At 40.0% G+C, this 14837-nt stretch overlaps 1 protein-coding gene across 4 annotated transcripts in view; it reads left to right on the top strand.

Annotated features, from left to right (window-relative positions):
- Positions 1-14837, top strand: part of LOC124135921 (multiple epidermal growth factor-like domains protein 6) — a 122479-nt gene that overhangs the window by 93755 nt on the left and 13887 nt on the right. For 3 of the 4 annotated variants that reach the window (XM_046501610.2, XM_046501608.2, XM_046501609.2), the window contains exons 12-15: positions 449-589; positions 6329-6469; positions 6759-6899; positions 10545-10736. In XM_046501610.2, coding sequence (XP_046357566.2) covers positions 449-589; positions 6329-6469; positions 6759-6899; positions 10545-10736 — 615 coding nt within the window. The remainder of the gene's footprint in view (positions 1-448; positions 590-6328; positions 6470-6758; positions 6900-10544; positions 10737-14837) is intronic. The other variant, XM_046501611.2, reaches the window with a different exon arrangement.

Genomic DNA, 14837 nt, shown 5'->3' with positions numbered 1-14837 from the left:
TATATATGTTACGTGCATTATCCCTGACTTGGTTATTTTGCTTTGATAACGGCATAACCTATTCAACATTCATTCAAACTATCATATGTTCCTTATTGACCTCATTTCAGGGCAAAGGAAGCCTCACTTACATTGTGTGTATTGCTTGCCCACGCTATTTTCGCTAAGAACAATTGTCAAATATACTCTTTGTATGATGTTTTTGGCATAAACTGACCCAACTTCATCCTCGTGAACTAGACTTAGTCAAAGAATTCTCAAAATATCAAATGTGAACATTCGATCTTTATATCAAAAGAGCTTCATTAAGCGATTGCCGTCTTCAAAGCGTACAGATGTTTTACGACGTCAAGACACGAGTGACTAGTGTTCAGTGGGTCATAGCGTGGGTATTTAGGTTTCTACTAATATGTGTGGTTTTAGTTGCTCAGCAGAAAGTGTTTTCTAGGTCCTTCGTATTTGAGTGAGAGGTGCTATTTCTTCGCCCAGTGTCGGCATATTCACCCCAAAAGCTATTGTGATGCTAACGATGCCTGTGTTTGTCCACACGAACACTTTGTTCTTTTTGACAACATCACGTGTCAGCCATGTAAGTATGTTTTCAGTACGGTAAACGTATGTTAAAAGCAGGGTCCGGGTTTTTTCCATAAACATTGAAACCCTGTTAATCCGAAACCTTACGTATCCGACCCTCCTGTTTCGGTGTCTGCCTTATGGGCGAATCATGGTGAGAAGGTTTAGACGTTATTCCATTGGTTGATGCACGTCATCGTATCCCAATTTCGTAGATCGATGCTCATGATGTCAATCACTGGATTGTCTGGTCCAGATTCGATTATTTACTGACCGCCGTCATATAGCTGGAATATTGCTGAGTGCGGCGTTAAACAGTTCAAACAAACGTTACACCGTGCCCCTGATTTACTATAGGGGCGATGTCATCAAGAAGATGCTGTCCAGATTAAGGGGGTTTCACTGTATAATCAAGACACATCAGTGTTTGTGACACTATAGCCAACCTATCAAGTCATATGTTTCCAATCATTGACTGTGTGATATGGCAGTATGACCAAAACCTTTCAAGTCGCAATATATATGACAAGGGCTATCAATGTGTAGCCTGTCGCAAACTACAAGAACATTGTCATACATTTCTTACAATCCGTCATCATTACATAGGTTTACCCTTACATAATGTAGCCTGTCGTAAACTACAGTGAACATTGTCATACATTTCTTACAATCCGTCATTAATACATAGGTTTACTCTTTAAATAATGTAGCCGGTCGCAAACTACAATAAACATTGTCATACATTTCTTACAATCCGTCATTAATACATAGGTTTACTCTTTAAATGATGTAGCCTGTCGCAAACTACAATGAACATTCTCATACATTTCTTACAATCCGTCATTAATACATAGGTTTACTCTTTAAATAATGTAGCCGGTCGCAAACTACAATAAACATTGTCATACATTTCTTACAATCCGTCATTAATACAAAGGTTTACTCTTTAAATAATGTAGCCGGTCGCAAACTACAATAAACATTGTCATACATTTCTTACAATCCGTCATTAATACATAGGTTTACTCTTTAAATAATGTAGCCTGTCGCAAACTACAATGAACATTGTCATACATTTCTTACAATCCGTCATTAATACATAGGTTTACTCTTTAAATAATGTAGCCTGTCGCAAACTACAATGAACATTGTCATACATTTCTTACAATCCGTCATTAATACATAGGTTTACTCTTTAAATAATGTAGCCTGTCGCAAACTACAATGAACATTGTCATACATTTCTTACAATCCGTCATTAATACATAGGTTTACTCTTTAAATAATGTAGCCGGTTGCAAACTACAATGAACATTGTCATACATTTCTTACAATCCGTCATTAATACATAGGTTTACTCTTTAAATAATGTAGCCTGTCGCAAACTACAATGAACATTGTCATACATTTCTTACAATCCGTCATTAATACATAGGTTTACTCTTTAAATAATGTAGCCGGTCGCAAACTACAATAAACATTGTCATACATTTCTTACAATCCGTCATTAATACATAGGTTTACTCTTTAAATAATGTAGCCTGTCGCAAACTACAATAAACATTGTCATACATTTCTTACAATCCGTCATTAATACATAGGTTTACTCTTTAAATAATGTAGCCTGTCGCAAACTACAATGAACATTGTCATACATTTCTTACAATCCGTCATTAATACATAGGTTTACTCTTTAAATAATGTAGCCTGTCGCAAACTACAATGAACATTGTCATACATTTCTTACAATCCGTCATTAATACATAGGTTTACTCTTTAAATAATGTAGCCGGTTGCAAACTACAATGAACATTGTCATACATTTCTTACAATCCGTCATTAATACATAGGTTTACTCTTTAAATAATGTAGCCTGTCGCAAACTACAATGAACATTGTCATACATTTCTTACAATCCGTCATTAATACATAGGTTTACTCTTTAAATAATGTAGCCGGTCGCAAACTACAATGAACATTGTCATACATTTCTTACAATCCGTCATTAATACATAGGTTTACTCTTTAAATAATGTAGCCTGTCGCAAACTACAATGAACATTGTCATACATTTCTTACAATCCGTCATTAATACATAGGTTTACTCTTTAAATAATGTAGCCTGTCGCAAACTACAATGAACATTGTCATACATTTCTTACAATCCGTCATTAATACATAGGTTTACTCTTTAAATAATGTAGCCGGTTGCAAACTACAATGAACATTGTCATACATTTCTTACAATCCGTCATTAATACATAGGTTTACTCTTTAAATAATGTAGCCTGTCGCAAACTACAATGAACATTGTCATACATTTCTTACAATCCGTCATTAATACATAGGTTTACTCTTTAAATAATGTAGCCTGTCGCAAACTACAATGAACATTGTCATACATTTCTTACAATCCGTCATTAATACATAGGTTTACTCTTTAAATAATGTAGCCGGTCGCAAACTACAATGAACATTGTCATACATTTCTTACAATCCGTCATTAATACATAGGTTTACTCTTTAAATAACACAAGTGTTAATGCAATGCTTTATTTATCAATTAGCTAAGTATAACTACATTAGGATGGCCCTGTAGAGACTTGTCCCCATCGTTAGCCATTACATCTCAAAATGATCCAATATGCGAAGAATAAGGGACGAGGTTGACGTCAATTATACCAAGTGTGCGTCTTGCATGAATTATCTACATGTAACTGCAAATGTGCAAAGCGTTTTGCATTTCGATGCACTCGCTTCTGACAACTGCAGGGTGCGCCGATACAGGTGCAAGGAACGTTAAAACATTTCAACCGAGCCTATAACTTGCCATAATTAATATCACTCCTGAATTATGATCCTAAATAGATTATAAACATGAAAGTATGCAATCACCTGCCTCAGATATTCATTTGTAATACGAAATAAATTGCGGTACACTCTCAGTTTAAACTTCTTTAAAGCGATCTCTGACACCGAATGCACATTAACGTCCTATTGGTGAGAATAATGATGCTGAAATGTAATATGAGAGACTCGTAATGACATGCAGTGTGTAACTTACAGGGCATGATACGGCTTGGATCGCTGTTTGCTCCCACATCTGAGGGGTACAGTTTACCTTCTTTGAAATGATAATACATAAGCCAGACTTCGTTAAGAGGAGTTCGTTTTTCCTGATTATATTTATGATCGTATTTTTTCCTGACATTAAATCAAAATGTTTTCAGTTCTTAACGTTCCGCCTCCATCAGGTGTTTGCTAAAATGACACACGTGATCGTTTCGATAGGTACTAAATAATGACCCTCGTGTAGGCGTGGCTTCATCTTTGGCCTGTCGTTGATGTGTCTTGTGGTCTGAATACAAACACTTTGCAGCAAAACAAACACTTCAGCTTATCTTTTCATGGATACAAATATTAGGATTAAATGTTGGAAGGTACAATGCAAAGAGAACACATGAACGTGATTCTGAGACACGTAAATTCGATACTCGTACATTGTATATCTTAATATGTTATTATTGTCCTTTACTGTATGCGTGAGTTAGTGTGGTTTTACGCCGCTTTTAGCAATATTCCAGGAATATTACGGTGGGGGGACACCAGAAATCGGCGTCACCCATTGTATTTATTTGAGCAACGAACCCGGCTCTTCGGCGTGACCAACGAACACTTCAACCACTAAGCTAACCACCGGTCCGTTCTTTAATTAACGTGATATACGTACTTATTAGGTGATTTCTGGTACTTTTTAATTTTTTTACGCGCATCAGTAAAGAGGTTTATTTAACCTTATGTGCGCAATTCAAACTTTTCGTTACTTGACGTCACACATGTATGAGTACAATGTAAGGAGGTTAAATATTCTGTATTTAACGTTTACACATAAATGTAGGATCGTTTATAGTTATTTAAGGTTAATATGAGGAACGCAAAGATAGGTTGTTTCTTCATCATTACAGTTGACGGTTCAATGTTTGAAGGTTGTACACGCAGGGGCGGTGAGGTAGCTTAGTGGTTAAAGCGTTCGCTCGCCCCGCCTAAGGCCAGGGTTTGACTCCCTTCATGGATAGATAGACAGACAGGCAGGTTTATTTGGATTAAAGGCCACGTGACCTAAAGTACAAAACTTTTTACATTATAATTTGAGATACCATATGAAGATATACCGACTCAAATTAACAAAATTACTTATTAAGAGGAACAGTTCTTAAAAGATGTTTCTTAAACTTGGTAAATGCAATTCAGTAGACTACGGTTATAACGAACTCGAGGGGACCACTAAATTTAGTTCGTAATAACCGTAGTTATATGCATACATACCGCATATATACAACAAATGGTCTGGACTAAAAATAAGTTCGTTATATCCGTCAGTTCGTTATAATCGTGTTCGTTATAAACGTAGTTTATTGCAATACATTAATATCTGTCAAATACGTAGGCTTTTTAAGTGAATGATACTGCTTATTTGCCAATTTAGGTAATAACATTTTACGCTTATCTTCATAATGTTTACAGTCATATACAACATGAATTTCATCTTCAATTGCGTTGCAATGTTCACACATAACATTATCATCAGTTGTTGTAGATACACCCCGACGTAGATGCTGTACACCCAAAGAATTACAGCCAATTCTAAACTTTGTTAATAGACGTTTGTACTCCCACGGCATTTGAAGAGATAAATATTTTTCACAATCTAACAATGGTTTCTGAGTCTTATAAAATGTTAGTACATTTCAGTCTAAGGAGGCATGCCATTCTTGCAAAGAACATTTGTACACTCTTTCTTTAAACTTGGTAATACAACTTGGTAAAACTACGGTTATAACGAACTCAAAGGGACTACTAATTTTAGTTCGTTATAACCGTAGTTCGTTATAAGAATATATACAGTATAACTACAGCAAATAGTCGGGTCCAAAAAATAAGTTCGTTATATCCGTCAGTTCGTTATAAGCGTGTTCGTTATAACCGTAGTTTACTGTAAATAGCTTTCGATCACCTGTGAAATCCAAGCGATACCAAAGCCATAGGAAAATAATAAATTTCTTACATGTGTGGCCCAGTTGGTGCGTTTCCTATCAACAGTAGCTAAGAAAAAGAGATAGCAATTATATGGATATCTATTAAAATTTATAAGAAGCAATCTTGACCAATATTTAACACATTTTACAAAATAGATAGTGCACAAAGGAACTCTGTTGCATTCACCATATTCAGGAGCCTTAGATGATCTATATCCAATGTGTAACAATAATTTACAAAACTTTCGGTGGGCAATTTCTATGATTTCCCTTCTTTGGTAGCCCGAGATTTTGCAACCATTTAACAAAATGGGTACATTTTTCTTATCAAATAGGTAAAACGAATCTTAAGGAGTAAATTCAAGTCACCTGATCACGGATTTTACTGGCCACAGTGCTTTAGAAGCCTGTTCAGAAAGTGTTTTACATGCACTGGTCAAAATGGGTTTTGGCGTTATAACTAAGGCACCCTTCATGGGTGCAATGTGTGAAGCCCATTTCTGGTGTCCCCCGCCGTGATATTGGAAGAATATTGCTAAAAGCGGCGTAAAACACTACTCACTCACTCATAAACACGCAGAGTACAGGTAGTTTAGAATCCATCGTTAACGTTATTCATAAACATGGTGACTCACCCATGGAAGTAGTGAATACCAAGAGAGCCGCTTTGTTCTCTATTAACATCAACTAGATGCTTATAGTTATTTGCTGTGGATCAGATCCTGTGCAGCTGAACGACTACTGCAATAGGCCTTCCCAGTGCATCACCGCCATCAGCAACAGCTACTGCAGCAGCAACTACACCTGTGTCTGCAACGATGGGTACTTCCCAGATACAGACAGTAACGCCTGTCAAAAATGTAAGTTTTGACGTGAGCGTGTGCATGAAGGAATACTTATTTAAACGATTCATGACTCTCCTTACAATGTTCTGGTATGTTTGTATAACGTGAAAAGCTGTTGAAATGTTTCTGTTCGTAAGTTAGAGCGTCCTTCCAAACGTATTTTCCTCTAAATATACTGCTGAAGGAATGTTCCGAAACAGACATCAAGAAGAAGGCTTCTTACTCTTTAGTCGCACATGGCCTCATTAGCCTCCAAACAATACTCTTTAATCATGTTAGCATGTGCTGTTTGTTTTACCTTTAGACCCCGTGTTGTTGGGGGACAGATGCCTGGATGATTGGCACTGCAGCAGAACATTGAACCATTCGGAGTGCTCATCAATCCAGAACTGCTCCTGTGTGTATGGCTACACACCGGTCGAAAACAACACCCGTTGTGTTGAACGTAAGTAAATTAGGAGCGTTTTGTGTGTCAGAGGAGTTGGGTAAGAGGGAGGTGAGGTGAAATGGGGTTAACGTCGAGTTCAAGATTATTGCACTTATGTAGCGTCGTGCATGCACGTGTGTGTGGCTGCTTGTACTTGTCCGCACTGATGCCGATTTTATAGTGCTAGCCTACTGGGACACCATGCCGCAGTTTAACATGAATATCCCACTCAGGCATAACATACTGACCCCAAGCCGACCAGTCCTTGTTTAGCCCATAAATGTCAAGCGCATACAGGGTAACAACAAGTACCATCTTTTAACGTCTTTTGGTATGACGCCGCAGAGGTTCGAATCTCCTTGCGGACGCTCTACCACCAGACCACGGAGCGGTCTATTTGGGTAGGGTGAGACTGCTCCGGTTCTTGGTTACTGAAGTCCAAAAACTCATGTAATACTGATTTAGGTATATAGATACAGTTACATATGTTTAGTATGAACAGGGTGAGTGGATGCTTGTTGGAGGTAATTGAAGATTGGTCTCGCCCGGGAATTGTTGTTAGAGGCATGTCCTGGGTTATGGAGACGGATCAGTCCTGTTGTTTGTTTGTTTGTTGTTTTAACGCCGCACTCAGCAATAGTCCATCTATATGACGGCGGTCTGTAAATAATCGAGTCTGAACCAGGCAATCCGGTTATTGAGATCATGAGCATAGATCCACGCAATTGGGATACGATGACATGCATCAACCAAGTCAGCGAGTTTGACCACCTGATCCCGTTAGTCGCCTTTTACGGCAAGAATGGGTTGTTGAAGACCTATTCTACCCCGGATCTTCACGGGTCGAGTCCTAAGTAATGGAAGACTGGTGTGTTACGTGTCATGGGAGACTGGTCTGTTACGTGTCATGGGAGACTGGTCTGTCACGTGTCATGGGAGACTGGTCTGTTACGTGTCATGGGAGACTGGTCTGTCACGTGTCATGGGAGACTGGTCTGTTACGTGTCATGGGAGACCGGTCTGTCACGTGTCATGGGAGACTGGTCTGTTTACGTGTCATGGGAGACTGGTCTGTTACGTGTCATGGGAGACTGGTCTGCTCTGGGTAACCGGAGATTGGCCTGTGTCGGATAATATGAGACATCGTGTGATAATTAGATTCCAGCTCTTCATCTAAAAGTTTGAAATACATTCACATATATACAGTCACGGTCTTTATTGCAGCGAGCGTTCTGCTGCATTGTGTATGAAGTGAAGGGCACTTAATGCACTACATGTTTGGATATATGAGAATATACACGATTTTAAAATTGTGTATTTTATGTTGAAGGTACAAACCACACCATACATTAACATTATACATGTGTCAGCCCACTCAAAACATTCGCAGTGCTAAAGAGTTATCTAAATAAGCCAAAGCTGAAGATTAGCAGCAGCGTTCAATGAATACCTCTTTCTGCCATCTGAGTGTAATATCCATTTGAAAACAGCGTGACAACTGTATCCAAACCAAAAATGTAAATGAGTATATTACCTGTCCGGCCATCCCTCAGACTGACAGCCATATGCTTACTGCACCGCCTAAGTGCATGTTCAACATTCCGAATATGACCATTTAGATCCATGTAGACATGGACTCATATGAAACGAGCGCAACACGTGTTCAAATTTATGGTGCGCTGTTTCATCCAAATGCCACGTCCTGAAGAATTTGACGTTAAACTCCATCAGTTTTTCACATAGATGCGCGCTTAATTGCAATGCGATTAGCGTATCACAGATGTTGCATTTGGTGTGGAGGAACCTATGTGTACATGAAGTCCATGTTATTTCCGGATGCAAACTACAACAAGCGTCTTGGTGTATTTAGCAGTTGGCTTATATGCGTAAAATAACACCTGGATATTATCAACAACACTGAAACGGCCACAACCCGCTGTTATACTAGAAGCACCTAGAATCTGGTTATAAAGAGGATGTAAAATGATACAGCCAATGGCTACGTTGTAATTGCATCGTATCAGAAGGGTTTGAGCGCCTTTGAATATTATTTTTTTTTGCAAGAAGATATTTTAATGGCTGACGTGTGTTTTTGAATACACTTTTTTCGAACTCTTTCCGTTATTAAATATGCTTATGATGATGTTTTAATGTTCTCACAGCTTATAACGATGTGTACATGTGTTGACCTGACTGACGTATATTAGTTGCACATCAGTGAGGATGAAGCAAATAAGTTCATCTTTTAAAATTATTTTTTAACGAAATTCAGAAAAAGCGAACTTGGTTCTTCGAAGGTCTGATAGCATTAATCACTGTGCACATCTCCAGCAGTTAGATTCCTTCTTTTAGGGTTTGAACTTAGGTGAACAAATTGGACCCGGTTGGGTCAAACATTAGTGATGCATTAGCTTAATATGACCGATAGAAGCTGTTAGTGTGAAAGAGTGAGTTGTGTTTATCGCCGCTTTGAACAGTGTTTCAGTTATATCACGGTGTGTCAGTTTACGTTGGAGGAAAGCCCGAAGCGATGCAGGTTTTATACGTTTACCACTTTAGTGAAACTCGCTAACCCGGATATGGTGCTGAAAAACCAAGAAACATAATTGGGGTGAAACTGGAATTCGAACACGCTACCATGGTTTGTGTCACGCCAAAGGAACACAACTCAGAGTTGACTGATGTATTTCAACTTCTTTTCTATTTCTTGACAAAAGAACCTTGTACCTGATCTATTACAAAAGGAGTAGACGACACGGGTAGCAGCATTATTTAGGCACCACTTTTGATTTGGGTCCCCTATGCGTGCCAGGAATCTGTGATCATAGGTTCGACTCCCGTTTCGCCTGATTATGTCTTGGTTTGTCAACACCCCTGCTCGCTGGTTCCAACAGTGTGTGACGTCTGAGACCTGCATCATTCATTTATCATTTCCTCCCTCTTCAAGATGACACACCGTGATATGCTAGTAATTTAAATAATGTTCACACTGTTGGAAGATGGAGATGGAGCGAACATCACTTCAGGAACCATTTTAGCCGTATTGCGGCGGGTACGCCAAAACTTTGATAAGCACATTAATAGTACCGATGAAGAGAACCGAGCCAGAGAGTGGAAGGTCGGTAGTTTGATTCCTGGCCGCTGTTTGTTACTCTGTCTGGCACTCGGCATTAGGTTGATAAAACTGGTTTTTTGTCTGAGTGGGGTATCCATGTTAAACTGCGGCATGGTATCTCGGTGTGCTAGAACAATACAAACGCACAAAGCTACACACACATACACCAACACAGAGCGACACACACACACGTGCATGCACTACGCTATATTAAGTGCAATAATCTTGAACGCGACGTTAAACCCCATTTCACCTCACCTCAACCAACCTGCCAGTTACCAGGTAGTTTACGTCATCACCGGTTTCTCACGGATGTATCAATTACAAAGTTGACATGTGTTTCAGCTTTATTTTATTTCTTGACAAAGGAACCTTAATTAAATACGTTATGCTTTGAACTTCAACACATAGACTGCAATCGCACCCAGGCAGACGGCGTCTGTGGCCTAAAAGACAGAGCATCTGCCCGCAGGGCGGTCGTGATTCGATTCCTGGCCGCAAGATTTTCTGATCACATTTGTAGGCATTGATATCTTATTTCGCTTCAGGTCCGCACATTCCTCCTTTTCACATTCCAACAACGTCTCCCCCGAGGCTGTGTGACCCGAGCGACCAATGGAAATGCAACAGCGACAACAACAGCATGTGTAGTTTGCCTTTGGGTCCTGTTCCGGTGACGAGCGGCATCTGTCGGTGTATGGCAGGATTTGCCTCCCCTTACAAAGATGAACCTTGCCAAGGTATTCTGCTGTATAGTACAGATATGTATTGTGTGTATTGTAATGTCTTATTGTGTCCTACAATACCATGGGTGCGTGAAACTCAGAGTTGCAAAATGATATAAGGATAGTGTATCCAAATCTGTATATATATATATATATATATATAATTATATATATGAGAATTTGTTGATTCTACTTCCGGAATCGACAGCTTTGAGTGATTTCTCTTGATTAGAACATGTTATGTTACGTTGAACATACTTTCACTATGATTTTGCATTATGAGCTATAGTTGCGTCGGGTTTATTTGTTTAAAATGCACGTTCAGAATGGCAATTGAATTCCTAGCTCAGAATCAACTGTAAGACCAATAGTATGACTTCATCATAATGGTTTAGCATGATTAAGCTGCCGTGTATTTTTGGGTATTGCTGAAATAGCACTGTACTATGTTGTGTATAAATAAACACACGGCCAAAAGAAAAGTTACCAACGATAGTTCTAGGATAAAATATGACCAGCACAATTTGAAGCAGCAATAACAATTGTATTGTAGAAATTCATCATTCAGAACAGTAAAATGCGAATTTACTAATTCATCAACAAAGTCCTTGACCTCCAACAGGGACATTTCTTGACAAGGGGTCATTCGTCCAGTATTCGATCAACAACATTGGTTACAACTTTAAGGTGACGACGGCCAAGACCGTTCAATACGGGATATGACCTCCATGAGCGGCAATGCATCTTCGAATGCGGCGTCGAACTGAGTAGACAAGCGTCCTTACATCGACTGCAGGTATCCGATTCCATTCCTCACGGAGGGCAACGACCAACGCTTGTCTCGTGAAGGGAGGATGTTGACGTTTCCAAAGACGACGCCCCAGCTGGTCCCAGAGATGTTATATGGGTGACAGATCTGGTGATCGAGCTGGCCACGGCAGGACAGTCACTTTGTTGGCGTTGAGGAAGTCTCTAGTAATACGGGCTTTATGGGGTGTGACGTTATCTTGTTGGAACACCGTCTGTTGATGACGCTGGATGAAAGGAAGAACCACTGGCCGTAAGATATTGTCAATGTAGCGTTGTGCTGTCAGATTGCCTTCGATGATGACAAGTTCCGTCTTCTCGTCCCCGCAAATGCCGCCCCAGACCATCACACTTCCGCCCCCGTAAGGTTCCACCTCCTGGACACAACAAGGAGCCGTACGTTCACCACGTCGTCGATAAACTCGCGTCCGCCCATCAGGTTTGAAGAGTTTGAACCTGCTCTCGTCACTAAACAGCACTAGATATCAGACGCATTGAGCAGGTTGCCAGCGCCTGACTCAGGGAAGCCTATGGAAGACATGACAGTCTTAATGCTTCAGGAATTGGACACGTGCCCTCTGAAGTCTAAAGACATAAGTATCCAGACTGGCAAGGACCGAACATTGTCTATTGTTCGAGAATTTGTGATCCGAGGTTGGCCGCAGCGTGATAAGTTGGATGACCACTATGAGCCGTACTACAGAGTTCGTTCTGAACTCAGTGTGATGGATGGATGCTTATTGAGAGGTTCGAGGGTCATCATTCCATTGAAACTCAGATCTGTCATATTGTCAGAGTTGCATCAGTCCCACCCAGGAATCACCAGGATGAAGGGCTTGGCCCGAAGCTATGTTTGGTGGCCGCATCTAGATGCTGACATAGAAACAACAGTAAACAGTTGTGATTCCTGCCAGGAAGACAGGAATTGTCCGAGTGTAGCTCCCCTACACCCTTGGGAGTATCCTTCTCAACCTTGGCAAAGACTGCATATGGATTATGCTGGTCCATTCATGGGTAGCATGTTTCTTATAGTGATTGACGCCTACTCCAAATGGATCGAATGTGCACCTATGTCGTCGTCAAATGCAAAGGCTACCATAAACCAGCTGCGTCGGATGTTTGCAGCTTATGGCATACCAGAAATTATTGTAACTGATAATGCTACAGCTTTTGTTGGGGAAGAATTTGCCAAAGTTTGCTGAGTTTGTCTGCACCGCGTCAATCTGGCACGTCGAAGTTGACGGGTCAAGGTCATGCCTTTGAAAGGGCGATAAGCCCGGAGACCATAATGTCGTAGTCGTCTGGTCACTGTTTGTCTGCTGACCGGATGTCCTAAGCTGTTGGTAGCTGATGACGTCACAGTAAGAAATCTGTTCCTCAGATGAAGTACCCGTAAATAGCGGTCATCCTGCGGGGTCGTGACCTTTGGTCTGCCACTCCGTGGTCTGTCTGCGGTTCTGCCAGTCTGTCGGAGACGTGCGACCAGTCTGGTAATGGTCATCTTGGAGCAGTTCATGTTAATGGCAACCGCTCTCTGTGTCGCTCCCATCTGCAGCATACCTATGGCTCTCTCCCTCTGGACAGCGGTCAGTCTTGGCATGTTCGTTGGTGTTAATCATCGCAACCAATGATAGGGAACAGATCCGTGCGTAATTTATACCCGGAAATTGCACGATAATTTGGGAAAGAATGTTTTAAAAAATTGCTGAAAAACACCAATATCTCCCAAAATCTGCAAAGCCTGGCAAAGAACGACAGAGAACATGAAGTCTGTATTCGTGAGATGTGTTCTTTACTGTTTTTGAACAGGTTGGCATCTTTGTTTCAAAGTGGCAAATCAGTTAATGTTGGTAACGTTTCTTTTGGCCCTCAGTTTATATATAACTATTAGAATAGTCGTGGGTTCACCCAACCAGTATGATCAAATGAGTTCCTAATGTTTACATGACATTTGTTTTACGGATAAAAATTTCTGAACAAAGAAGTTGTTATCTATGTTCTTCTAACATCCAAATGCCTATCAAAGACTTGAGTTTGTTATGGTGATGCTATTCGTCTGTATCCCACATCGAATAAAGATAACGAGACAAACGATTTTGTCTATAAAAATATATATCTGGTTAGTCTCACAGCGCATATTATTTTGAAACCAAGCATGAAATTGAAGGTTTCTATCAGAACCTTGCTAAAATAAACATAGTACCAGACAATATCGATTCCAACAAAAACTGCAAAGGCTTATAACGGCACAGACATGCCAACTTATGTTGCAATAATCGACTTTGTTAAGAGTTTTGGCATATCAAAACTCTCTCTCAACACATAGACATATCTAATAGACAACACATTTGCTACACGTGCTTCAGCGTGGAGCAGGATAAATTTAAAATAGCAGCAACCTGATGCGGCGCTAAATAATATTCACTCACTTACCGTATGGACGTTCTGAGAGAGAAGTTTCAACTTCTGTACACAAAGGCCGGTGGTCTATATGTATCGGAAATAAAATGATAAGAGAGAACTTTGACGTAGCATCTACAGTAGCTTAGTATACGGGGCATCGGAAAAGTGATTCACACATTGTACCATGCATGGAATCGAAGCTGGCTCTTTGGCGTGACTTGAGATGATGTAACTACCCGACACCAGAGTGCTTCACTGCCATTTTAGCTAGAAAACACGGATGCATTTCATTAGTTGTAACAAGGGTACCCGATGGGATTAAATTACTTTGCTCTCCGGGAACGCTTGGTAGTTTGCTAATAGAAATCCTTTATCATGGAAATTATATATAAACTATATATTAGAGGTTGTACTATATTACGTGTTATTATTCCATGAAATATAAAAATGGGCTTGAAAAAACAAAAGGATTCTCATTCTATATATCATTAAAGGGAAGGACAGACTGAAGTGAAAGGCGTTATAGGAAGGCAGGAGTTGACAAGGATGTTACTGCTACACTGTGTAAAGCACAAAACCCGTTCCATAATCATAAGAAAGAGCCCTGAGCATGTGTTTATGAATCACCATTATATAAAGTGTTGATACAGCAAAAAGGTGAGTGTATCCTGCTTTAGCTGTGGCACACGTCATAAACACATGCAAAGGCAAGTCAAGTTGTCGCCTGAACAAACACGGGGACACATGGTTCAAGTCAAAATAGGAAATTGCCCTAGACTTTATTTTGTTCAACGATGCGTCAAATTTTTAAATTGTACTGAGCTGTACTGAGGCTTTGATGATGTGACCCTGATCAAACAACTATGACGCATGACGCTATTTGAAATCTAGAAACAACATGCTCCA

Source organism: Haliotis rufescens, unplaced genomic scaffold (genome assembly GCF_023055435.1).
Source record: "Haliotis rufescens isolate VD_foot unplaced genomic scaffold, xgHalRufe1.0.p SCAF_4, whole genome shotgun sequence".
Taxonomy (NCBI): domain Eukaryota; kingdom Metazoa; phylum Mollusca; class Gastropoda; order Lepetellida; family Haliotidae; genus Haliotis; species Haliotis rufescens.
Note: the sequence above shows the minus strand (reverse complement) of the source record. Positions and strands in the feature narration are given on the sequence as shown.